Source organism: Daldinia childiae (genome assembly GCF_008694065.1).
Source record: "Daldinia childiae strain JS-1345 chromosome Unknown Scaffold9, whole genome shotgun sequence".
In the NCBI taxonomy this organism is placed as follows: Eukaryota; Fungi; Ascomycota; class Sordariomycetes; order Xylariales; family Hypoxylaceae; genus Daldinia; species Daldinia childiae.
In genome coordinates this window covers 1954015-1979296 of record NW_022984650.1, presented here as the reverse complement: position 1 = coordinate 1979296, position 25282 = coordinate 1954015, and the positions used below count along the sequence as shown (strand labels likewise).

The window sequence follows — 25282 nt, the reverse complement described above, 5'->3', positions numbered from 1 at the left end:
ATACCATATATCCTGTGCTATTCGCGATATTATTTAAAACGGCCTCGGAACTCCACACTGCGGTGTGCTAGACTTCTATCAGGATACTACAAACCCATGCCGAGAGCCAGAGAGGGAGTGAATACTTCACTACCACCTCCCATAACCAATACCTCGATACGGTCCATCGTAGTAGGTGCTATGGTCTATAAGAGTTAGGTATATTAGCATATAAGGTACGCAGAGACCTGGTTATATAGGTATCTAGGTATGTAAGGTTATAGCACGTTGCTACATTTACTTACCTCTTCTACGGCTGATTCCAAGCTGGTCGGCGACATTTACGTAGCCGTCAGAGCCGACGATGCCTTTATTCTTGATCTTCTTTACTGTATCATCGTCACCCTGCCAGGGGGTGCGGCACATAGGACAAGTTACCTGATCTCTGGTGTTCTTTCGTTTGGTGGTCGCCCACATCTCGAAACATTCTTTATGGATATTCTGCCCGCAGGTCGCACGGCAATAGACGGCGTCTTCGGTGCCTTCAAAAGGCGTGAAGCAGATTGGGCAATCATCCTCAAGGGATTTGCGGTTCTTGTCGTACGTCTCTTGGCCTTCCGTCTCGATGGGAGGGGCGTTTTCTAAGATATCCTGCAGCTCAGTGGCTAGCAACGCAAGCTGATAAACAAGGTCGAAGCGTGCACGAAGAACTCTTGACAAGACCTAGGTAGTTAATAGTTATTAGAGTGCACTTGGTTGGATAAAAGACGTCGGGTGTGTCCTTGAGAGACTAACATATATAATATGCTTGCATTGATGGCCGGATTGGGCATGAGGACAAGTACAGGTAGGCTGCTGCGCGATGTGGGTGACGTAGATGTTACCAGTAGAGCCGGTTAACTCGACGAACTCCTCGGGGCAATATACCGTACCAGCGCGCGTCCTCTCAAGGACATAGAATCTAAGTTACCGAAATTAGTGGGTGTCTTATATTTTAGGAACATATTAAGGATATATGAATGCTACTGGTAATACACTCGTATAAGAATATACGAACCTTTGCGATATAGCTCGATCATAAACAGCATAAAAATTTTGGGGAGGTTTAGCACGAAATCTAGGTATAATTTAAGCATTAGTTATTCGTTTGTTTGTTATTTATTATAATTGTACGATCACAAACGAGGCGATTATTGGGTAGAGGCTACATATATGACTGACCTCCTTAGACGTTTCTCTCCAGAATCGACCTTTTTTTGAGATTTCTTAGGCTTTGCATAATCCTCAAGCTCGATGAGGTCATCTTGGATGGGGAGAGAAGCTTTACGTTTTCTCGAAGTATGTGCGCCGTTCGAGGCGTTAAGTTCAAGTTGTGTGCCCATCTCGCATATATTGCGTAATCTTGAATGGCGACTTTATGTAGTCTATTCACGATAGTCTACTCACGATAGGGATAAGAGATGCGTTGGCGCTTACAGTAGAGGGGATTCATAAAAAGGAGAGACATAAGTAATAGAGGGACGGTAGAGCATTTCCATATTTCTACAAGTGTAGATTGCCAAAGTGACACCAAGTCATGTGACGTCATTATCTTCATATGTACGTACCTAAGTACACCCTAAAGGGGGAAACATGGAGGTTGACAAGTTCGGAATGGAATTACGAATTACATGAATCCATAAGAGTAAGCTTGCATGCAATGCTAGTTAATGACTTTTAAACGTACTAATCATATACCTCATACCTCAAAGTGAACGCAGTTAACTCGACCCTCGACAACAAACCACATAGGAGAGTCCAAGTCTCCAAGTAGGCCTAAAATATATACCGAACCGAACCAAACCGAACCGGAGGCTCCGCAACACCGTAATGACTAAACTATAACCCATGATAATGCTATGCGTACACGACGACAATTAACATCTTGCCGCTACTTAGGTAGTCATACCCTCCATTGATGTTTTCTAATGCTCTGCTCCCTTAATCCTCTGCGCCAGGAATCGTGCCGATAGAACCATGAAACGTAAACGACACTTGAGCCGAGACATCCATATGTCACCGGTTGAATCTCCACCTCCGCCGCATCTCGTATAACCACTGCCTATACCGTCGTCCCTAGTATAATACAACCCTATACCGTCTTCGAGTTAAAGAAGATCATGTGAGGTACCCCGTCAAGAATATTAGCCAGGCTACTATTCATGACCGCTTATTTATCAAGTCGATCACAGCGCCCTTTTTAGGAACAGAGGCAAATAGCCTTAACCCCCACCGTTCAAACTGTTTTACCTCCGCAGTCCGGAATCTTGACGCCCTCTTTCAGGTTCCTATTGACATCCATGAGGCCCCATTGATCTTCCCACTCTTTTCCGGGCGTGTCGAAGCTGATTTTCCAAGGCTCGTCAAACATCTCAAACCAGAAATAGTTGGTCCCATTCTCTAGGGCCTGGCAAACCCAATTCTCCATCAGCGTATTCAATTCGTCGATGCCGGCCACTGATCCGTTAGGACAGTCTGTCACCTTGGCGTCACCACAGTTAGTTCCACCCTTCGTCGGCCAACCGATTTCGGAGATGATATTCTTCTCGGTTTCCGTCTTGAAGAATCCGTGGGCCTTGTTCTCCCAGAACTGCCACGTCCAAGAAGCGGCGTCCTTAGCATTGACACCGGCAAAGAAAGGATGGATATTGCCCATGATGTAATCGCTCATACCGGCTAGTTGCGAATCCCAGTTGTCACCGAGATCGCTCGTGGCCACGGGGAGATTCCAGTTATGCTTAGTCAAGTTAGTTCGTACCGAGTCCAGTAGTTTACTAAGCTCTGAAGCGGTCATCTGCTGTCGGAATAAGATCTCGTTGCCAACGATGAGTCCCTTGAATGGATCAGCCCCGTACTTATCCAGGATGTTCCACATCTTGCTTAGTTGGCGCTCATTTGTAGTGTCGTTTCCGTCTTGCCAGACTCCAAGCCATATCTTGATATCATTCTCGAGCTTTAATTGACGTAGGGCATGGATCGTCATCTCCGTTTGGTTGCAATCGGTGCCGTAGAGTCGAATGGTATTTGTTAGCTGCGAGAGTACAGCAACATCTCGGGTGACGTTATTCTGGGAAGGCGGGTTCTTAAGGCAATCCGGGAACTGAACGTTGATAGGCGTGTAGTCGACACCGGGAAAGACCTTGTGCAGGTTGCGATTGTTCATTAGCGTTTGAATCTCAGTAGATGTGTCGTCCAGATCCCCATTCAGAGCTGTGTCCGACTCGGCGGATTGGACTCCACTAGAGCTGCCCGAACTACCACCACCATTGTTTCGACTGGCCAAGATTCCGCCGACCACACCACCTGCTATTCCACCAGCGATAATAAGGCCGACGACAATCAGAATGAACCATTTCCACTTTTTGCGGCTGTTATTTTGACTGGACAACCATTCGGACTGTTTCTCTACCCCGGTGCCGGTCTTATATCCACTACTTACGTCGCCAAGCCTGCCAGCAGAGCTCGTATTCTGTACTGGGTCATAATTAATACCGCTATTCCGATTCCTTCCTATGAGTCCACCTATTACGCCGCCGCCGGCCACGGCACCAGCGACGCCGGCCGCAGCGCCGTTACCACCTCGATTGCTCGATCCCCCTAGACTCAGTATGCTATTCCGAGTGGAACGTCGGTATTCGAGGCCGTCATCACCGTCATCGTCAATGTCGTTCGGATTGAACTGGCCGAGCCTAGGATCCATCCTCTGCCCGTACGCCATATGAGGATCCCGGAACGGATCACCAGGGTAGCCCGGCATGCCCCAGGTTGGCGTCCCTTGGCCCGAATGAGACACGGCCGCAGTTGCTGATGGAGCTAGACTGGGCGAGGAATTGTAGGCCTGACCGGATGGGGGATAGGGACCGGGCCCGTATCCCGGCGATATGTCATAGCCTCGATCGTATACGTGACTCTGGGGCTCATCGTAGGGAGCTTGCTCCGATGGTGTAGCTTGGTAGGCATCTGAGTAAGGGGCCTGCTGGCGCTGCGGTCCTGTATACTGCTGAGCTTGTCTCATAGCTTCCAGTCCACTTTGTCGTGCGTTCTTATCAGCAACACTCATAGCTAGACCAGACATGCCACCAGCGGCAGCCTCGCTAAAATTGTCGGCACCGGGAGTGATGTTAGACTGAGGTGGCTCGGGTGCCCAAGTAGATATATTGCTCTCGCGATGAGACGGCGGGACGGGTCCAGATAAAGATGGGTGGCCCGCAGCATAGGCTCCCCCAGCTAAAGCTCCGACTCCGACTCCGACTCCAGCTCCCGCTCCCGCTCCAGCTCGAATCGCAGTCCTAGGCGCAGCGACTCTTTCTACCCCTCCGCTATATCTATTCTGGCGTAGCCTATTGAATGCTGAGTCGGGGTGAGCGCCGGGGTGTACTGATGCTCTCGTGGGTGAAGGATGCGCTGGATGGCGATACGACTCGGAAGAGGAAGCAGGAGAATCTTGGTAGAAATGAGACTGCGATGTTGGCGAGGAAGGATGGGAAGAACGAGAGGGATAAGTTGGACGGGAGGGAGAGTGTTGTTGCTGATTGGAATGTACGTAGCGATAGTTTGGGTGGTTTGAATTGTCGAGGGGGTCGCGCTCGTCAGGTTCAGAATTGAAAGAGTATCGACGACTCATGATTTAGGAAAAAAAAGTAGAACAAGAAAGAGGGAAGAGGGAAGTGCGGGACTCAATTCGATACAATTGCATACGGAAGTAGCTATCGTCACTGGTACTAGGAGTGGAACACGAAAATGTCCGGTCCTTGATCTGAAAGTGGGTTAACGTTAGTACAAGTAAGGTAAACAACGATGTACCTATCAAGGTACATTACCTTTAGGTAACCTAAGTTCACTTAAACCACTGTAGATTGTACCTAATATACATACATGTACCTAATAGCAGAAACAAAAGCAGTAAGAACGATGAAAGAGTAGAAGGTGAAGAGACAAACAATGGGAAGCAACAGGTGATAAAAAGTTGAGGAAGATTTAGAACCAGATGTAACACATGCATATGTATTGTAGGTAGGTACTATACCTGCATTGATGTACTACGTATGGTTACATGTGCCTTATATGTATCGTTGCTAGTAAAATGCTTGAATGCAACTATAACAAATGTAAACCAAGTGGTTGGCGACAATATATACATACACTAACTTAGACGCTTATGTGCCGATCTAGTTCTATTCTAAGAAAGATACCTAAGGTATCAACATCTAAAAATGTTATTATTATTTCATTATGGAATACATATCTTGTAATTATATGTACCATGCGACAAAAATACAACTTCTTGAAATAAGTGTTAAAAAATCAACATGGTAAAGCTATAAATGTATATTATACGAAATATTTACTGACTAGCCCCCGCAGTCTTCGTATTGGTTCTCTTCCTTGATCTGAACTGCTTGAATCCCTGTTTTGGTCCCTGCATCGTATCGAAAAGTCATGTACCTGCCAAATCTAACCGAATAGCCGGGTACCCAGGGTGCCTGAATCGTACCTAGTCCAAGCGCTATTTACATAAGTGTCGCAGGTATCGATATATACAGTATAGGCCGATTCTATTGGTTACCTCCTAACGTTGTAATTGACGGTAGTGAATTTGGCCCAGCAACCGCCGATGGACCATACAGACAATAATTCTCTTATATCAATACCTGATATAATAATTATTTTTATATCCCATTTATCCAAATTTTGTATCCTGGTAGCTTCCACATTTTAGAACGAGAGGGTTGCTATAAAATACTACTCAGACACACGAAACACTACACGAAGTAAATATAGAAGTTTAAAGTGCTAGGTAGAGGTGGTCTTTCCGTCCAATGCCAGCATACAATCGCCCCGGGGGCTCGGAGAGGGGAGGAGGGGGGGTTGGCTTATGTATAAGGGAATCGCAGATCTGTAGTTGGCCAACCAACCATCTACTATGTACCTACGGAATATATACATTCACTACCTCGAAGAAATCCCATATCAGATACCCCGTGCATGAAGAAGGAAGTAGGGCCATGTCATCGTCCTAGCGTCCTACATAATACCACCCGATATACACTATGACCCTCTTTCGTAGAGCCTCAACTCTGATATACCTACCTAATAACTACGACATCCATAACGTGGATTTAGATAAATGCTATCACCGAGACTTCTAGATCGAAAGAAAATACCAATCTAGGTAACTAATAGGTAACCAGTATGTGATATGAGCACATTGATAAGTGCTATCCGCAGCAAAAGCTCCGACCATGTTGTCATCACGTCGATCGTGATGCAGAAAGCAAACGCCATACATTGTCATTCTCACCATTAATCAAAGTTAACTGCTTTTCTCTCCTTTCGTTTATCTTCCATCGATGCAACGGTGTTATGTCAGACCTCCTCATAGCAGCTTCGTGACGTCACCTCACTCATCCCTCACTATCCTCTTATTACATAGGTAGGTAGGTATATATAAAGGTCTACGACCATAGCTCTAGATGAGTCTGACTAGTTCTTTCAATTACACCCAGAAACCTAAACCAACATCTTCCTTTCTCTGTTTTCCTACTACACGTTTACAATGTCAGCAGCTAGAAATACCGAATCCATGTCTAATCAGGGCGAATTCCATAGCCGCGTGCCGCCTGCGGAACCTCTCACAACTACCGGGCATAAACCTGGCGTTAAGGTCGGCAACGATGCCGTGCCAGAGTTCCACGCTGAAAAGTATCCTTCTGGCACCGCGCCCCGGGAAAACACCTTTCAACCCCGACCCGATGGCGAGAGACCAGCTGAGGCTCCGAACGTCGGGTCCCAAAGCTTGACCGATCCCGTGGATAGCCTCGGCGGTACTACATCTCAAGCCGTCCATACCGGTCTAGGTAAACCAATCCAAGGTCAATCGGGAGCTGAGCTGCACGGCAGTCTACATGGTGATCATACCAACCGACGAAAGAAGGAACATGCTGGGTTAGAAGGTACTGGGGCAAGTGTTGGTGATAGCGTCCGTCAGAAAGGGGGAGACTTACCTGAGGGCGTGGGGAAAGGCATGAGAGGGAAGGGTAGCACCGAATATCCTTCTGCAGCAGACCGCGTCCCGACTAGTGCGGAAGAGTTGGCGGCAGAGACCAAGGTACCGGAGCGCGCCTACGATTACACGCAATCTGGAAACTTCAAATAGAGAGGTTGTATGGACAGTATGAATGATAGGAAGAAGACAAGTATAAAAACAAGTATACAGACTGCTTAGTAGAGGTGGTTGTATATAGGTGTTAGCCGGTTGATCTAGGTGTCCCAATAATTCGAGTATATCTTACCAACCCAACCTGGTGATTATCTAGTTGACTATAATTACCTAAGTATCAAGTATAATCAGATCGAGACGGTATAATCCAGCTATCAGAGCTCCTCACTGCTTGCTTCACGATTATCATGTGTAGGACGATAGGATTGGAAGACCGAACAAATAACGTCAGAGGAGATGCGGGTACCAAGTAATAATCTACTCGATATACATAGAGCAACCAACACACGTTATCCAGATATTTAATGCAATAAGATGTTTAATTTCCCGGTCCTATCATAGCACCTCTCGCTTAATTTATGGCCATAGCTGAAATAACCCCTGTCGTCCGCCTAGGATTTCAAACCTTCTCTTCTGGTCTACACTAGCATGAAGTTGGTCCGTTCCCTATTTCTTTAGGGTATATTCTGTCGGCTTTTTCATATTCAGATCCGGATATAGATTATCTCTTACGGGGAGCCCGCTATTGTCCCTAACCTACATAAGTCCAATCGTTTTCTTTGAATGATCTATCCCGCAATGGTAGACTGTCATCTATTTGTTAACATCCACGAACTTATATGCCAAGAATCCGCATCACATATCTTGGACCCTGGTAATATGAGATGAGCTGTACAAACAGCGTTCGCAATGCTACTAAAGCAAGCTACCCTAGATATGCAAGGAAAAAAAAGGTCACTTGGCGACTGAATTAAGCAACCAGCTCCAACTTTATTGACTTTACGTCCCAGCCCTTGTCCCCTAGCATCACCGCCATTGGTCTCGACTCTGTGGTCGCCAACAGTGCCAAGAAAGCTTTAAGCCCTGTGTGTTCTGACGAGATTTGACTAAATGGTCTTGAGACGCCGTGGGACGATAGAGACGGTCAGAGAAAATTTTGGGAAAATGTCTTCTCTCTTCTCTTCGCTCCCCTTGTTCTTAATAATTGGATGAAACTGTTTCCTGGCCTCTCCGTGACGAAGAGCATTCATTTATCACGCTTCGGATCGTTGTATTGTAGGCTGTCATTCGTTCCGATCTATCCCCATAATTATTATAATGGGATTCGCACCGCTCACAACGACGATCACGCCAACCGCTCTAGCACCGCGGGCGACTTCTGTTGATCATGACGGTACACCACCTGTAGCTGCGCTGACTACGGTATGGACGCCTTCCGATGGCTGCTTTCCGGTTTCTACCCGTCCTACGACGGACATCGATATATTTTGGTCTTCTAATCCCGAATGCGCTCCTCCTGGCTACGCTAGCTACTTCGAAACGTACTACTATTCTCCCGCCATATGTCCCAGTGGGTTTACTGTTGGCTGTTCGCGATACGGCAACTTTCAAGGCCCATCTGTCGAACTCACTGAAACAGCTGTTCTTTGCGTTATGAGGTAGGTTTACCCTCAGCTAGGCTAGCTTCTAAGGTTGTCATAATAAGGCTTAACTCTTAACAGTGATTATTCATGTACTCCCGATGAATGGAACTACTACGCAACTAACACCGACTTATCGTGTATGTTATATTGAAGGTCCACCCTGACCCGTCAAGAATTTCTCAATCCCTACATCCCAATATCCCTATATTTCCCATGTGATAGAGCAATCACTAATACGCCCTTATAGATGCACAAGTAATGATACAGATACGTTGGGCGTCGAGTGATCTTTCTATCTTGGAAACGCATCCCTTGACGCCTGGCCTGACTTTAGCGGCAGGAACTTTAGGTGACGAGACCGACGTATCAAGGACCCAGTCATCATCTAGCACAGCAGTAACAGGGCTATCTTCAGATCCGGATAGCAACGGCGTCAGCTTATCTGTTGGTGCTCAAGTTGGGATTGGTGTCGGCGCGGGCCTGTTTGGTCTCTTAGGTCTCGGATTAGCGATCTTCTTTATACTTAGATACAGGAAGAAGCGTACGAACGGACAGGCCGCCAGTCAGCCTCCGCCCATGCAGCAGCCTCCTCCAGGCCAGTATCCATTTCATCAATACCCTTATATGTCCGGTTCGGGACCTGCTGGACAACCGATCCAAATATATCCCCAGACTACCTATCCAGGATATTCAGCCTATGTCGACCCTAAAACTGGTACCACAACTTATTATTCCGCGGTTCCCCAACCTACGGAGTTAGCAGGCACTGCTATCAACGGACCAAACACGCCTAGCAGCCAGGAATTATCATCCGTCCCAGGGTCACAGCCAACTCAACTTCGAGATTCTACGTTTTCTAACGGCCAACCAATGCCGACGCACTCAGGTACCAATAACAATCCTTCTATCAGTCACTATGAAGCTTCCGGTGAGCTAGCAGTAGCTGAGATGTCTGCGGATGAGGGACTTGCGCAATCTATAGGAAGTACCGATAAGCCGCAAGTGCAGCAAGAAATGGCACATCTGATGGCTGAGCAAGCGAAATTGGATGCCAGAAGAACTCGACTAATGGAATTGGCTGACCTGGACGAAGAGGAACAACGGATACGAACAAGAATGCAACAACTCGGACAGGCATAAAGATGAACCTCCCTGGCACCTAGACAGTATCGGGTTACAGGTAGTTACCTCATATTATAATAATTATTTAAGCGTTATAGAAAGACTAATGAGAAGCATAATATCCGGTTAGATGTCTCTATCTTTCCAATTATCTGTTAATACTATTCAACCGAACATTAATGGGGTATACGCGTGATATTCTAGTGCAGTTTGCCTGCCATTGGAATGTTTGGCTTTGAGCAAAAATCAGAATACCCGCGGCTCATATTGGCCGAACTGAAGGTTAAAAATCAAGAAAAAAACATGCGAATGTTGAGCGGGAAACGATAAAGATATATTGAGTGTGTGGCTTTAATCCTCGCCAATATCTCTTATTTATAGAAAAATATAGATAAAGTCACGGTCGTTCTTCAGTTCAAGGGTTATATATTCACATCAATATACATCTCCGTAGCTGACAGAACACGAGGGGTAAGGCTGCGTAGTTACTTCCCAGGTATTTATTTGCATAATTATAATAAGACCGGTAGTAAGGCAATCCTGATAATCCTACCGCAGACGCATCGACAAGTTACAAGTCATTTCGTAGGACTTATGAAAATACAATTAGAAAAAGCAAACTTGTCACAATCAACCAAGCGCATCTACCTCTTCCTTGAACCCCCCCGTCAAAGCTTCCTCACCATCTTCATCGTTGCCTACCTACCTACCTTCCTTCTCTTTACAACTTCTTCATACGCTTCACGCTATCACCGCCACCACTTTCTACCACAAACATCACCCTTCATACTCGTCTTTTCTATTCTCAATCACCAAACCACCAAATCATAGTATCGTTCAACAACCTACTTAAACCCAAACCCAGTACTACTGTCATCATGGCATCCGTCGACAAGAAGAACGACATTACTGAGAAGGAGACTCAAGTGCTTGCCATGGCTTGGAAGTGCTTCAAGGCTCCCCCCGAGGTAAGCGCTTCCGGATCTGCTATATCTAGGCTATCACATATTGCTTGTAAAGTGACATACTAACATATTTCTTTATAGGTTGACTATGACAAGCTTGCTAAGCTCACAGGCTATACCAACCCCAAAAGCGTCCAGAATGTCCTCTACAGTGAGTTTTTTCCCGTATTTTTGCCAGTCCCTTGGATGATATGTAGATATACGGCCATCATACCATTAACTACCGACATCTTCAAAGGGGGTTTCATACCTAATTCTAACTTATTATTACAGCGGTGAAGAAGAAAATCGAGAATGGTGACGAGGGTCCAGCTACGCCTACCAAGCGTACCCCCAAGGCCAAGACTACTCCTGCCTCGCGCAAGCGCAAGGTTACTCGCAACGATGAGGAGGATGGTGACGATTCCATCACTTCGACTCCGAGAAAGCGCGCTCGTGGCAAGAAGCTAGCTCTCTCCAAGGAGACCGTCAATGATGATGATGACGATGACTCAGAGTCCGGAAAGAAGGATAGCACACAGGATGATATCGATGTCAAGGAGGAGATTAGCGAGGGAGTCGTAGATTAACGTCCAATGAATCATTGGTAACCCGGCGAATCACTTGGGAAGCATCGCTTCACGATGACAGTCGATTGATATCAGTCGAAAACTAGTCTTACCCTGCCTTGATATTCCTTATCACTTTAAGATAGCCGATATTTAAAACTGCAGCAAGCTCATAGTGAATCGTACTGCTTAGTTTTCCCATATTCCAACGAAGCTGCCTAATTTGTGAAGTGCCTCTATCCCTATTTTTTCCATAGGGTAACATCAACTTGCTTGAGCCTACCTTGTCCCAAGTCTCCTGACCTATAACTACTGTCATTTAACACTACAGGAAACCACCCCCTTACCTATGCTAAATCCACCCTTTCCAATGTTAATACTCGCACTCGTTGAATTGGCGCAGTAGTTGCCCAAGGAAGAGCTCATTTCCCCCTGATTCTACATATAGTGGAACACCATAGGGATTCTTGCCTTGATTCAACGAGACCCCCGGCTGATAAAAGATATAAATAGATAGGGCGCAAATAGCTTCTAGAAGCCACCACCGTTGTTCAGACTACTGGCACCCGTTCCAAAAATACGACTAGCGCGTATGCGTTGTGGTCATATGAGTGCGATTCAACTACAAATCATAAATCGAGATACTTCAAACAGGCCAACAAATTTGAGAATAATAAGGTAGTTTACCTAGGTAATTAAGTAAGTTAGGTAATTAAAGCGCGTATCTAACTTAGGCAGTTAGATTCGATTTACATGAATGCAACCTGATAAACTCTGCCGGCTAAACCAATTACTCAGTGTAGAGGCAACCATTAGGGTTAGAAACCTCTACAGCACGCGCCGAGAATCCAAGACATCCTTCATTTCCAGCAGGCTGGTCGACGCCGGCAGAAACCCACACACTCCAAGCACCGTCGATGCTATTAGGGCAGGCGAGGAAGCCTGCTCCGTTAAGCGTCAAGTCGTTTGATTCATCGAGAGCGAAGGTAGTCCTCTCGCCGTTTCTAGGGGCCGGCTGAGCGCCAGTTGTGTATCCGAGCTTGCCCTGGCCTATAAGTTAAGAGGTTAGCATAAATTTTGTGAAATGCCTCGAAATTGACGAGAAGATGTCATTCAACATACCCATTCCAGAGCGATCAGCGTAAAGCTGCTGCGGCGTTGCGGAGGCAGCGTAGAGGTATAGTCCGCCGTCCTTAAGGTAGAACGTGGCGTAGTCGGCAGGGCCAGCATCGCAAGAGGCGTTCTGGCTGGGTAGCTTCAAAAAGAGACTGCCCTTGGCCGCTTCGAAACCGGCAAAATGAACCTCACTGGCAGACCGGAGAGCCATTAATGAGAAGGTGGCATCGGGTGCAAGTGCTGCTCCCGAGGCTGCTTGTGGCAGAGCAGTTGAAGCTCCGGCGAGGAAGGGGACTGCGAGGGCGAGATTCTTGAAGAACATTCTGGCGGTTTGTATTAATTAGAATTAATTAGAGTGATGTAGAGGGTGATATTAAGGTTTGGTGAGATGGTGAGATGGTGAGATACTGAGATGGTTAGATGTATCGAAATGAAAGAGATACAAGAGCCTTTTATATCATTCTCTATCAAGACTTGAAGTCTTTGGGGCTCTGTAAAGGAGAAGCTCGGCCTGACATCATATGCCTAGGTAGTAGCCTATGTGCAACAAGGTCAATACGAAGGTAGAGAATACGAGGATTCGAAAGTGTTCTGGGCGATGCCCCGTTACAGAACAGCTCAGTACCAAGTTAGCCGATTGGCTCAGCTCTGGGGCATTTCAAGGGCCATCTCGAGATGTGGAACCGTCCGCTGGAGATGATCGACATCATATGCCGGCGAATGAACCCACAACCTCCTTAGTCCCTTTTCTACACTACGAAATCTGGCCTAGCATTTTATTATCATTATGCGTTATCGCCCATTTTGAACTAGACTGCTTTATAAAACTGTCCCATAATAAAAATACATATGAACTAGGGAGCATATGGGGAGACAATATCCTTACAAGGACGTTTTTAGCCTAGCTACGTAAATGAAATGTTGAACTGGTGATTCGAATGTATAGTTATGTTATAATATTTGTATACAATCGCAACATACTCCCAACTATAAAATCCTAATAAACAGATTTTAAAAGCCTGAGCTGTTAACTAAATCAGAGTTTACCGTAGCAGTCATGGTCATATTTAGCACAAGACACAATGTTATGTATTCTTGATCAACTTTATTCCAATAATATTGTTGAATTAACGGGCTGGTTATGGAAGAAAAAAAAGGGGGAAGGGAAGAGGGGAATGATATGGAGAAATTAATGGGATCAAATGATTTAGTTCGTTTGAAGCTTTTCAATTTCTTAGAGTATTGGTTACATAATTGCCTACCTGGTTACTTTATAGTTGGGTAGTTATAGTTATTAATACTCTCGTCAGTTCTCGTATTTATGGCTTGGCTACGCTGCCACGCAGTATAATACCTACCTATGTACTATAAACTTGTGCTAGCTTCTGAAAATATGAAGATACTACCTAGGTATCTACCTATTTATCAGATTTAAATAGTATTGGTATTAGTAGCTTTCGCCTCCTCGTACTTAAAAGGTACTGCGCATTAATTATGGAAATGGGCAAGACTAAAAATAATCTCTAAGCTAATAAGGACCTTATTCGAGTCTTGAAAATAATTGGAGATACAAATTTTAGCGGTATTTAAGAAAAGTACTTCGAAATAGGAGGGAAGCCTGCCCGTTCGGGAGTACCTCGGATCGGGTAGTCTTGCCCCGTATCCTTAATTATATAATGCGCAGCACCTGAGGAGGCGAAAGCCACTAGACACCCTAACAAAGATAGTTATGACATCAGATCCCGCCCTATAACTACCGTAGTGTGTACTACACACCTAGGAAGCTAAATAATTGCTTATTATGGCATTCCATATGGTATTATGGAGTCTAATTGGATGAGAGTGTGAAGTGTATACGTCATTTGCCATGCTTCGAACAAATGAGTGTGTTATTTTATAGTTGTGTCATAATAAGAGGCTTGCGTTGATATTTACCTATCTAACCAACCCAAATATTTTGAAAGCTTTCGATATTCCTTTACTCTAAAATCCAGCAGCAGATACCATCCGTTATATAATATCGCTAAATTCAGGCATCTCATATCATACGAGCGCGTCTAAATTTCCTATCTCGAATCAAGCCGCAACCATGTCAAAGTTAATAAATGACGTCAAAACAGGCATCAAAGGCATTCGCGGAGCTGGGGACGCCATTCGAGGAGAGGCAATGGAGGTGACGGATCAAGTATTTGACAATAACCCAAACCATCCCGAAACCCAAACAGCGCAAACAAAGAATCGAACGATCGCAGAGAAAGGGAAGCAAGACGTTAAAAATGTTGATAATATGTTTGCTCAACGTGAATGGGAACGTAAAGGTGTTCCGAGAACAGATGGAGCTGTTCACGGAGCTTCCCATCACTCGACTACTCCCGGTGGGACAAATACGCCTACCCACAACACAACTAATAGCGGTGTCCCAAAGGCCATCTGAACGGAGTAAAGGGATTAAATATTAAACACCAGCAAGAAACTGTGGAGAATTCTTGATATGGCTGAGGAGTTACTCGATAACGGGTATCATTATCTTGGTCAAGCTGTACGAGGCTTAATAATTTTTAAGTAGCAAGGGAGTCTAGGGGTAGTTAGACAAATATCATCTTGGAGGGTCCTCAAGATGAACAATGCCGATTTTACTGTTGACTTCTGTTCCACTTCTCCTTGCTAGCTTACTTTCGATGCCGAAAAGAGCAGACATCTCTTCAAGCGTCTTCCCCTTCGTTTCCACTGCGATTGTTAGACCTAGTGATAGAAGAAATAGGGGTTATGCTTACCCATCGCGTATCGTACGAATATAAATGCAACTACACAGATGCAGGAATAAATGATATAAAGACCCCAGCCGATAGATGTGGCTATTGGGGGACTTGCCTGCGCTACCACATAGCAGCTCAGCCAAAGGCTCGCGGTTGAAAGAGCGTTTCCTTTTGCCCGATACACGACGGGGAAGATCTCTGTAGCGTATGTCCAACTTCCCACACCCCAGCTGATGTTGAAGAACACATAGAACAAATACGGAAAAGCAATGATAGCGTAATTTCCATTGGAGCCGGGGTTTCTCTCGGCATGCCACTGCAAGACGGTGATGCCTATCATTGCACAGCACATTCCAACCAGGCCTATCTGTAGCCATGTCTTGCGTCCAAGACGATCAAATAGAAAGATCGGAATCCAAGAAAAGACAAACAAAACTATGCCAACCCCTCCTGTAGCTAAGTTGGCTGTCCTCGGGTCTATGATTCCTCCACGCTCAAAAAGGGATGGCTGGAGATCGTTTAGCATATCATTAGCCATACAATAAATGGAGCGAACGTACAGTATAATATAATATCGAGTTAGTACCTGTGATCTGCTGGAATGATTGGACACCCATGGCGAGCAGAGTAACACGTAAAACGGGCGACTTGAACATATCAGCCCATCTCGCTGTAGCCACTGTTTTCTCAAAGGCTACCTCTTCGGCTATCTCTAACATTTGTAGATCGGCTGCTTCATCGCCGTGAAGCCGGGCGAGTACTTCACGAGCACATTGGTGTCTATCTTGTTGAACCAACCAACGGGGGCTGGGTAGAACCCAAAACCAGCACCCGATTCCCAAGACAGCCGCTGGCACAACTTGAATGGCGAGTGGGATACGCCACCAATCGGGAGTATCTAGAAAGTTAAACCCGTAATTCAACCAGAAAGCCACAAGCTCGCCGAAACAAAGAATCATCTGCTCTATTCCGATAATGCGACCCCTTAGATTTGCCGGTGCGATCTCAGATACGTACAGCGGTACGCCGCCGGCGCATGTACCTACACCATATCCTAATATGACACGTCCGACCGTGATAGAGATGATATTATAGGATGCTGATTGAAGTATAGCACCGATGATAAAAACTACACAGGCGATTGATAGTGTTCGCTCACGGCCACAGTGGTCGGCAAGAAAACCTATAGACATAGCACCGATCAAACACCCAATATCGTAAAGCGATACTACCGCTCCCGTAACCCAGCTGTTAGCCGGTTTCATAAGGGAAATCCATCTAGCGTCCGCTACGATGACTCCCATAACACCTTGATCTGAGGAATATCGTCAACCCACTATTGTGCGGAACGTAGTAAATTCGACCTAATAGATGTATAGGCGAGCTTACCATATCCAAAAAGCAATGCACCAATGGAGACGAACGCAGTAAGGAAGTAAACGTAGCGAAGGTTTTCAGGACGCTTCCCAGCTTCACCAGCCGTTCGGCGAATAGGATTCGTTTGCTTTATGTTGAACATACTCTACTTATCTTAGGTACCTAACTTCGAGATGATCGAATACGCATCAAATTCATAATGCAAAGAAGTTAAAGGGAGAACTGAAGCATTGTGCCTTCTATATCTAGTTGCGTAAGTACTTATATGTAAGTTATTAAGTAGGGGATTATTTCTACATAGGCGATTGTATCGGCGGATGCGGTAGGGGAGGGTTGGATTTCCCCACACGTGAATTTGGGATTCTGCGGGGTGATCATGGAGAATGATGGAGAAGATACAGACTTGATCTGGGGTGCTGATCGAATGAAAGTTGTTGCCCTTGTCGTGATACCTTATTTGAATCCCAATTCAGTCAAGATCGTCGCGATGATAAGTACCGAGGCTTGAACCGTACTGAATCCTAATATCAAACTAGCTACTAATTACACAACGTTAGTGTTGCCGACAACGGCAGACTCAACTTTGGATAGCCAGTTAAAAGCTATCTGACGTTCCTCAACAATATAGACCAGCAAGATCCTTCAGTGGAGACTCCATATCGTTCTCGCTGAGGTCTATTTCTTTTTCGTTACTCTTTCCTCTCTTACTAGCTAGCTCTAGGTTCTTTATCTCAGGGGTTGCCCGTGTCTCGATATAGAAATACTGCAAATAACAACAGTTGTTACTTTTTGTCATAAAGTATGCCGCACGCTGCAAATCCACCTCTCCCCGTTCCTCTATATGTCAACGACGGGCTGTTAGAACCTGAGCAAGTTGGCTCTCTCCGTCACTCGTCGCCGCATGAACCTTTGGAGGACCTACGTCAGCGGTACAAAAATGATGGTTATCTTTTCTTGAAAAACCTCCTGCCGCGGGAAGACGTACTCAAGGCTAGAGAGGCATATTTTACCCTTTTAGCCCCTAGCGGCGTGCTTGCACCCGGAACTCCTCCTGTAGAAGGGGTGTTCGATAAGGAGAAAGATAAATTGAATTTCCCAGGAATGGTAAGTGTCCTCTATCAGTATTGTGAATCCTCGCTTAGGGGAACTCATTATATACTTAACTACCTAGGTACCTCTATTATTACTAACAAACCTCTAATTAGTATGTAAGGCATCTTAATTGTACTCTCCTTATCCTGTTCCATGGTAATACCTATCTGAAAGAATGCTTCTTCACTAGCTCTCCGAATCCTACGTTGTATATTATGAATAAAAGATAATCTCCCGAAGAGAGCTAACGTAGAACCAGCGGAGCTGGTTCAACTGATGCGAACGGGCGTCCTCGCGGAGGTCTTTTTGTTGATCTCGCATTGCAAGCCCATGAGGAACCTTGGTATAAAGATGAATTTTGTAAACATCCAACGCTCCATTCGTTTATCAGCAAGTTCACAGGATGGGGTGATAATACTCTCGGTCTGACCAGGTCCCTTTTGAGAAACAACACGCCGCAAAACAAAGCAATAGGTGTACATTACGACCAGATTTTCCTCCGATATGGTGAGGATACTAGTATGACTGCTTGGATACCTATGGGCGATGTCGCCTTAGACGGCGGTGGTCTCATTTACCTAGAAGGGGGCCATACTCTTGGTCAAGATATCGAGGCATCTTTCTATGATCTTGCTGAGAAGACCGGGCTTTCCGAAGAAGAGACAAGGAATGCATTTAATAAAAATATGATGAGTGGAGGGCTACTTGCAGACGGGCCAAAGGAGTTTTCTGAGGCGCATAGACGAAAATGGCTTGCTGCGAACTACGAGGCTGGAGACGTTGTTCTTCATACACCGTACACGGTAAGACAATAGAGTGGAGGCACAACAAATATTCCAACTAACCATTGTTAAAGATTCACGCCTCGACAATTAATAAGGACCCGAAGAACATTATTCGTCTTGGTACGGATCTGAGATTTGTCGACTCTTCTCGGCCGTACGATAAGGTGTGTATGGGGATCTTTCGAAATAGAGTGTTTTGCTAATATGCTTCATAGCGTTGGTTAAATGTATACACGTTCGGAGATGGTGTATAGTAGGTTTAACAGGCGGCCAGGCGGCCAGCACATTGGTATAACTTGGAAGCAAGATCTATGCCAACAAATAAAATTGAGCTGTATTGGCTATTCTTTACGAAAAGAAGGCAGATCTTTACTTAATTAAATGTCGTACTTACCTAATAGCCAGTTAAATATCGTGGTTGAAACATTGCATTCATTAGATGCACTCATAGTGCAAGCCTCAAGCTGTCTGCCCGCCCTATCCATTCTAGAACGTGGTGCTCTTAAAGTAAATTGGCCAGAAACTACGACGTATAGAGCTGAAGCTTTAATCCTTGAATAACTGGTGCTTAGATGTGGCTTATACTACAGCAGTTCGGATATAAGTGGTTAATAGGAGTTAATGATCGTATATAATTAAGATATCTTAATGTACTTCTCTAACACTGGGGAGGATTAGTATTGGCCTGGGGCGTATAAGATGCGGTGAAGATTAAGCACTGAGTAATCCTTGTTTGTACATAATCCTGCGCTGGATTCTAATCGATTATATAACCCCCAACGCCCCTGGTGCAAAAGCGTCTTCTCTTCTGAAATTCTTGGAGAGATATGGATAGTATTTAACAACTCAACGCACTGTTGCTTTCTGAAATTGTTAATACTATTATGGACACCTAAGCTACTATATAGGTACCTAGGATTATTTATAAAATGGAGTGGCCATCCTTAAGCAGAGAAATTCAGTGGCCTAACGGGACCATAATTCACTACTCAGGATCAGAAGCATTTGAAGCCGCAACGCTGCGATGGTCTACATATAAAGCCCCCAGGTTCGCAGCGGCCATTACTCCGATGAATGAGGAAGCAATAGCGGATATTGTAAGTATTTAATAATTCGCTAAAGTATCACGGTGGCTGATTCACTTTAGGTCAAGGTTGCAAGAGCTGCAAATATCCCTTTTCTAGCTACAGGAGGTCGTCACGGCTATGGTACTACACTAGGAAACCTACAAGGTGGACTAGCTATTGATCTTAGCCAATTGAACGCGATCAAGGTTGACAAAGCTGCTGGTACCGTGACAGTCGGCGCTGGGGTTCGAATTGGCGATGCTATGCGCCCCGTTTATGAAGTCGGATATGAGCTCCGTAAGTTTTGGGGATTCCGCCAGTTGATAATAGCATATTAACAAATCGCAGCCGTTGGTTCTTGTCCTAACGTCGGCCTAATTGGTGCAACGCTTGGCGGTGGCGTAGGAGTCCTCCAAGGCCTCTTTGGTTTGATAATCGATTCTCTCCTATCCGTGAGACTCATTACGGCCAACGGAGATCTCGTTGAAGCGTCAACCAGTTCAAACCCAGATTTATTTTGGGCTATTCGCGGTGCAGGATTTAACTTTGGTATTATCACTTCCGCCACCTATAAGCTAAATAAAGCTGTCAATGATGGAAAAATCATGACTGCTGATATGGTTTACCCTCTCAATATGAAGTCAGCCTACTTCAAAGCTTTACAGGCGTTTGAAAACGAAATGCCGCAGGAGTTGGCCATTATCAGCACTATTCGTTGGGATGCTGTCGCCGGTGAAGTAGGCAATCTAGAAATATCCCCGTTCTGCTCGTTTATATGGATGGTGCTAATAGTATATGAAGACTCAAATTATAGGCACCTTCGTGTATAGCGGTACCGAACACCGAGGTCGTCAGATTCTTGCGCCATTCTTCGAATTAGATCCCCCCGTCGTCCGCGTAAGCGTCGTTCCATATACTGAATTGTTTCCCACTATACTCTTTGGCTGGATTCCTGCAGTCAGTACCCCAGGAGGGATTCACGATATATATTCGGCCAATGTCCGTAAGTTTGAATTAAGCACACTGAACTCTGCCTGCGACAAATTCGACGCCTTTTATAGGGCGTATCCAGATGGAAGATCCAGTGTTGGTGTACTAGAAACTTTTTCTACTCACGCTGTCAGCTCTGTGTCGGCTGATGCAACGGCTTATCCTTGGAGAAATGCAAAAGGAAACTTGTACGTGTCTTGTTCATATTATCTACAGTAACTCTAAAGACACAGTACAGATCGACTAAAGAAACAGCACATCCACTTTGCACGTGATGAAAGCCACTACAAGCCACCACAAGCCACCATGCACGGCCATTTGAAACTGTACCCAACCCCATGCATATACCCCACTTGCATTGTAACCAAATGAAATTTCTATAATTTTTAAATATTATCTTTTTAAAAATATTAATAAATATATAAATAAAAATAAAATAAAATATAAATAAAATAATAAAAAATAATACGTAAAATATATAAAATTATATAAATTTTATATAAATTTAATATATTTATTTAAAATAAAATTTATTAGTAAATAAATTAAAAAATTATTATAAAAAATTAATAAAATAATTAATAAAATAATTAATAAATATTACGTAAATAATTAATAAACGTATAAATTAATAAAATTTTATTATTATATTATTTTAAATTTAAAATAATTTATTAATTTTATTTATATTTATATTATATAATAAAAAATAAAAATAATTAAAAATAAATATAAATAAATAAATAATATTAATTATATTACGTATTATTTTATTTTATTTATTTTATTTATTTTATTTATTTTATTTATTTTATTTATTTTATTTATTTTATTTATTATTATAACATTACGAAATATTAATAAAATATTTATTAAAAATATATTATATTTAAAGTAAAAAATTAGAAAAATAATAAGCCTAGTTGCACGTGATTTGGACCGAATTTGGGAAAGTTATGTAAATTAATATATATTAAATATTATAAATATGTCAATATCTACCTAAGTATTTATGTATCAAATGTATGGTCGGGTGCACGGTTGGCGCATCTCACGTGAAAGTGGATGTGCTGTTTCTTTAGTCGATCTGTACTGTGTCTTTAGAGTTACTGTATTATCTACCTATGGTAAGATTTGAGACGTCTATTTCCTAAGCTAACACCCTAATTACTAATATAGCATGTTTCAAATGAGCTGGTCAGAACTAGGTAGTTCCGTCGAAGAAGCCGCAAATATTCTTGCTCGTGAACTTCGGCGAGATTTTAGCAAAACATCGGGGTTCGATGACCTTTCTGTATACGTGAGTTATGCTCATGGAGACGAAACAGTTGAACAGATCTACGGCAAAGAAAAGCTTCCTCGCCTTGTGTCCTTAAAGAAAGAATGGGACCCAGATAATGTTTTTAGGTATAATAATAGCTTACCGCTAGAGTACCCATAAACAACTGCCAATAGTCAAGTGCCAACAGTTCGTGCAGATAGGGATATAATTCAATATCACTAACTTTATAGAATGGTATCTTGCCGATTGTCTTATGTATACCTACTAGGTAGGAAAATGTTGAAGTAGATTAATCGTATTTAAACTTACTTGGCTGCCCTTTTCTTTCTGGTTTAAAGGCACTGCCAATCAAGAAGCGTGTATTAATTATCCAAATCAAACGACGACATTGCTAATTACTACACTAGTTGATGTTTAAAGGGGAGAAGGGTTTAATACAATTTGTGCTAAGGGCGATAAGGGCATCTTAAGATTGTAGCCGCCAGGTAATAGGTTTATATAAGTAATGTTCTAGGGAACCCAGAACATCAGGAGCCTAAAGCTTGCTGCAAGAACTTATATACATGAAAGATCAAGATGCCTGACTCCTGACCGTGACAGCAACCTACAATTACCATTAAATTAATTTGCAAAGGCGTAGAGTATATATTATATATGAAACAACCGCATCTAGGCTGAAAATGATGATAATGTCTCAAAATCTAACAGAACTGGGTAACGATTAAACGGGCTGGGAAAAGAGTAGTAGAAACGTCAAATCTCAAGATCAGGACGTTTTCTTGCTGAATTTAAACTTAAGACACGTATTACTGTTGTAATAGCTACCGTTATAGTTATTCTTTCAAGATTGTTAAACATATTATTGGTTCATATAGTTATCCTACCTCTGGAGGGAAACTACCTAATGTATTTCCATTATCAACGTTTAATCGTAACTACATTCGTTTCAGCTCGTACGACATAATTCACTAGCGCTGTTAGAATGAGCTGATTTCGAATTCTCTGCCTCAAAAAGGTTGGTTTGCCTCCCATTCAGCATAGCGCAGTCTAGTATTTCCTCTAGCATGGTGCTAAATGTTTGCAAAGCCCAAGCGAGTTGCTAGCCTTGCCGCACCAGTGACTTTAGTAGCCCAGCTAAGTGGATTTCTCCAGCCTTATTGCCCCTATAAGCCAAGCGAATGACAGAAGGAAAGAAATTATTCTTGATTGAAGGCTATTCTACTGGCTGTGAGGCGACCTACTAAGGCCACTAATCATGGTCTATCAATCGCTACCTATCTACCTACCTATGTAGTTAATAAAGATTAGGTGAAGGTAACAGAGGTAAAGCTAAAGCTAACATCTCATAAAGATTCGCTGTAACCCACCACGCGACGAATGTTACATTGATCTTCAGTTTCCATAACGCATCAAAATGAACGATGATTAAAGACTTGAATTTATTGTGGTAAACCGACAGGGAACCAAATCCGGGCCAAAAACATACGACGAAGCCAGACGTTTGGAATGATTTACTAGGCATACATAATGTCTAACATTCAAACGCTCATCTGAGAAAAGCGACATACCAATCATGGCAGAAGGGGAGACGCTGCTAGATAATATAGGGATCTACAACAACCTCGATGAACCTATACCGTCATGGAATCGCCCAGGAGTTATTGCGACTGTTGCGGCCTCTATGTTTGTAAGTGTAGTTAATAAAACCGATATGAAAACCCTTCTGACATTATTTACTAGTGCATCTCTTCTATCTGCGTAGTCTACCGTCTTTACATACGATTCTTTGTGCTGCGAGCTAAAGGCTGGGATGACTACTTTATCTTGCTATATCTTGTAAGGCAGTACTACTAGTGGCTAAGAGAATAGCTAACACTGTATAAAAAAGGTTTCAGGATTAATCGGCGGGATAACGATCTGTCTGGGTGAGTAGGGATCAATGAGTACTGCGGTTTCGAAAGGCGCTGACCTTTTTTCAGCTCCCCAGTATGGGTTGGGTCAACATTTCGTAACCCTTGACTACGATGATATGCAATCGTACCTAAAGGTATATTGTTGATCGTATAAATAATTACGAGATGTAGTATAAAAGTTAACTTAACGGGTGTTCTAGATATTCTACGTAACGAATGCGTCTTATAACATGTCGGCGACCCTGATCAAGATGTCTCTCCTATTTCAATACCTACGCGTTTACCATAGCGGCAGCCTCCGTATAACATGCATTATAATGTTAATCGTTGTTAGCATCTGGGGTGCGGTGTACTCCTTTATGGGTTGGGTACCCTGTTTCCCAGTCAGCGGATATTGGAAAATGGGAATTGGAGCGAAATGTTATGGATTCGGTTCTACAAACGCCAACGAGGTTTTCAAAACATATATAACGCATACTTCGGTTAATACGATACTGGATATGATCGTGTTTGCGATCCCAGTGCCACTATACTTCCGACCAGGCACTGTTCGAAGGACTAAACTTGGATTGATTGGATTGATAATCATGGGGGCAATGTATGTGAAAACATGGTTAAGCGATGCGTAAATCAATGCTTAACTCAATGCTAATCTTACGATAGCGTGAATGGGCTTACAATGTGGCGGCTTGCGACACTCGTTAAACATAGAGCAACAACCAGCCCGACTTTCGATCCGACCTGGTACAGTCCGATTAGCATCGTACTTGGGGCGTTGGAGGTTAACGTAGCAAGTATCTGCGCCTCGGTACCTATTTTCTGGCCTTCTTTAAAGGCCCGACTTGATGAGATATTTGTCACCAGAGAGGTTACAATTACGCTTCACCGTCGTTCGAACAGATTCTCTGGTGATGTTGCAGATAACATCGAACTTCAGCGTACAGCAAGCGAAGATCGCGAGAATAAATGGAAAAGGTGTCCTAGTAGAGCAGGAAGCGAGTCGAGTCAGAGCCGGTTGGCCGAAATAGCCCCCGTGGAAAAGAGAACTCAACATTACATGGACGATTTTATCTTGAATCAGGTAGATCCTCTTAGGAGAAAAGGCGGGTTTGTTGTCGAGTCGGAGATTGTCTCGGATAGTCTCTCAAGGCAAAAGTCGAAACGGCAATCGCGAAATAAAGGTTAATAGTTGATACCTACGCGTGTATATTTATTCGGAGCGTTCATATAGGAGGTACCTAACATATCCGTGTCAGAATTGTTACAACTTATTTAGTCAAGAACCGTAATTAGTAAAAAAGGGGTAGCAATGCCCCTCCATTTGTAATCGCATAATAGAATATGCAGCTAATAATATTAGGTATGTATTCAATTATACATGATGCAGTCAACGTTGATCTGATAAGTATCGAAAGGGTCCATCCATTTCAAAGTCTCTCCCTTTCAAAGATAAGGAACCCCCCGTCCCCTCCTCTCCCCTCCCCCCCGGAAAGCAACCGCGGCTAGGTTAGGCATTTAACCTAGATATCTTCCTACCTGTCTATATCTCGGCTGCCTCTCCTTAGTTCTAATGATGTTTTTAATAAATACCCAAGGCTGTCCATCAGA

General features: G+C 43.8%; 10 protein-coding genes across 11 annotated transcripts; 7 read left to right on the top strand and 3 right to left on the bottom strand.

Annotated features, from left to right (window-relative positions):
• Positions 1-129: 129 nt before the first annotated feature.
• Positions 130-1361, bottom strand: GL218_07735 (uncharacterized protein; the record flags this gene model as incomplete). The annotated part of the gene is made up of 5 exons (XM_033584508.1): positions 130-185; positions 285-702; positions 775-940; positions 1037-1096; positions 1201-1361. 5 exons carry the CDS (start codon positions 1359-1361, stop codon positions 130-132), a joined length of 861 nt encoding a protein of 286 aa, XP_033432392.1.
• An 893-nt stretch (positions 1362-2254) lies between these two features.
• Positions 2255-4642, bottom strand: GL218_07734 (putative glucan endo-1,3-beta-glucosidase btgC; the record flags this gene model as incomplete). The annotated part of the gene is made up of 1 exon (XM_033584507.1): positions 2255-4642. One exon carries the CDS (start codon positions 4640-4642, stop codon positions 2255-2257), a length of 2388 nt encoding a protein of 795 aa, XP_033432732.1.
• A 1932-nt stretch (positions 4643-6574) lies between these two features.
• Positions 6575-7174, top strand: GL218_07733 (uncharacterized protein; the record flags this gene model as incomplete). Its single annotated transcript, XM_033584506.1, has 1 exon — positions 6575-7174. The coding sequence occupies one exon, from the start codon at positions 6575-6577 to the stop codon at positions 7172-7174; it is 600 nt and encodes a 199-aa protein (XP_033432386.1).
• A 1161-nt stretch (positions 7175-8335) lies between these two features.
• On the top strand, positions 8336-9801 carry GL218_07732 (uncharacterized protein; the record flags this gene model as incomplete). The annotated part of the gene is made up of 3 exons (XM_033584505.1): positions 8336-8676; positions 8740-8798; positions 8909-9801. 3 exons carry the CDS (start codon positions 8336-8338, stop codon positions 9799-9801), a joined length of 1293 nt encoding a protein of 430 aa, XP_033432387.1.
• Positions 9802-10661: 860 nt separating this feature from the next.
• On the top strand, positions 10662-11317 carry GL218_07731 (uncharacterized protein; the record flags this gene model as incomplete). Its single annotated transcript, XM_033584504.1, has 3 exons — positions 10662-10751; positions 10830-10899; positions 11022-11317. The coding sequence occupies 3 exons, from the start codon at positions 10662-10664 to the stop codon at positions 11315-11317; spliced, it is 456 nt and encodes a 151-aa protein (XP_033432388.1).
• Positions 11318-12086: 769 nt separating this feature from the next.
• GL218_07730 (uncharacterized protein) lies at positions 12087-12734 on the bottom strand (the record flags this gene model as incomplete). Its single annotated transcript, XM_033584503.1, has 2 exons — positions 12087-12346; positions 12419-12734. 2 exons carry the CDS (start codon positions 12732-12734, stop codon positions 12087-12089), a joined length of 576 nt encoding a protein of 191 aa, XP_033432389.1.
• Positions 12735-14501: 1767 nt separating this feature from the next.
• GL218_07729 (uncharacterized protein) lies at positions 14502-14846 on the top strand (the record flags this gene model as incomplete). Its single annotated transcript, XM_033584502.1, has 1 exon — positions 14502-14846. The coding sequence occupies one exon, from the start codon at positions 14502-14504 to the stop codon at positions 14844-14846; it is 345 nt and encodes a 114-aa protein (XP_033432641.1).
• Positions 14847-17346: 2500 nt separating this feature from the next.
• On the top strand, positions 17347-18676 carry GL218_07728 (putative phytanoyl- hydroxylase protein; the record flags this gene model as incomplete). The annotated part of the gene is made up of 5 exons (XM_033584501.1): positions 17347-17649; positions 17751-17845; positions 17897-18440; positions 18494-18586; positions 18638-18676. The coding sequence occupies 5 exons, from the start codon at positions 17347-17349 to the stop codon at positions 18674-18676; spliced, it is 1074 nt and encodes a 357-aa protein (XP_033432640.1).
• Positions 18677-19351: 675 nt separating this feature from the next.
• On the top strand, positions 19352-21920 carry GL218_07727 (the record flags this gene model as incomplete). 2 transcript variants are annotated; one of them, XM_033584500.1, is made up of 5 exons in its annotated part: positions 19352-19519; positions 19570-19786; positions 19838-20226; positions 20291-20667; positions 21659-21920. In XM_033584500.1, 5 exons carry the CDS (start codon positions 19352-19354, stop codon positions 21918-21920), a joined length of 1413 nt encoding a protein of 470 aa, XP_033432645.1. The 2 variants fall into 2 exon arrangements, with proteins under 2 accessions (XP_033432645.1, XP_033432646.1); XM_033584499.1 differs by lacking the exons at positions 19352-19519; positions 19570-19786; positions 19838-20226; positions 20291-20667 and having other exon boundaries at positions 21660-21920.
• Positions 21921-23334: 1414 nt separating this feature from the next.
• GL218_07726 (uncharacterized protein) lies at positions 23335-24860 on the top strand (the record flags this gene model as incomplete). Its single annotated transcript, XM_033584498.1, has 6 exons — positions 23335-23448; positions 23502-23597; positions 23650-23686; positions 23741-23808; positions 23875-24272; positions 24338-24860. The coding sequence occupies 6 exons, from the start codon at positions 23335-23337 to the stop codon at positions 24858-24860; spliced, it is 1236 nt and encodes a 411-aa protein (XP_033432644.1).
• Between the last annotated feature and the right edge of the window lie 422 nt (positions 24861-25282).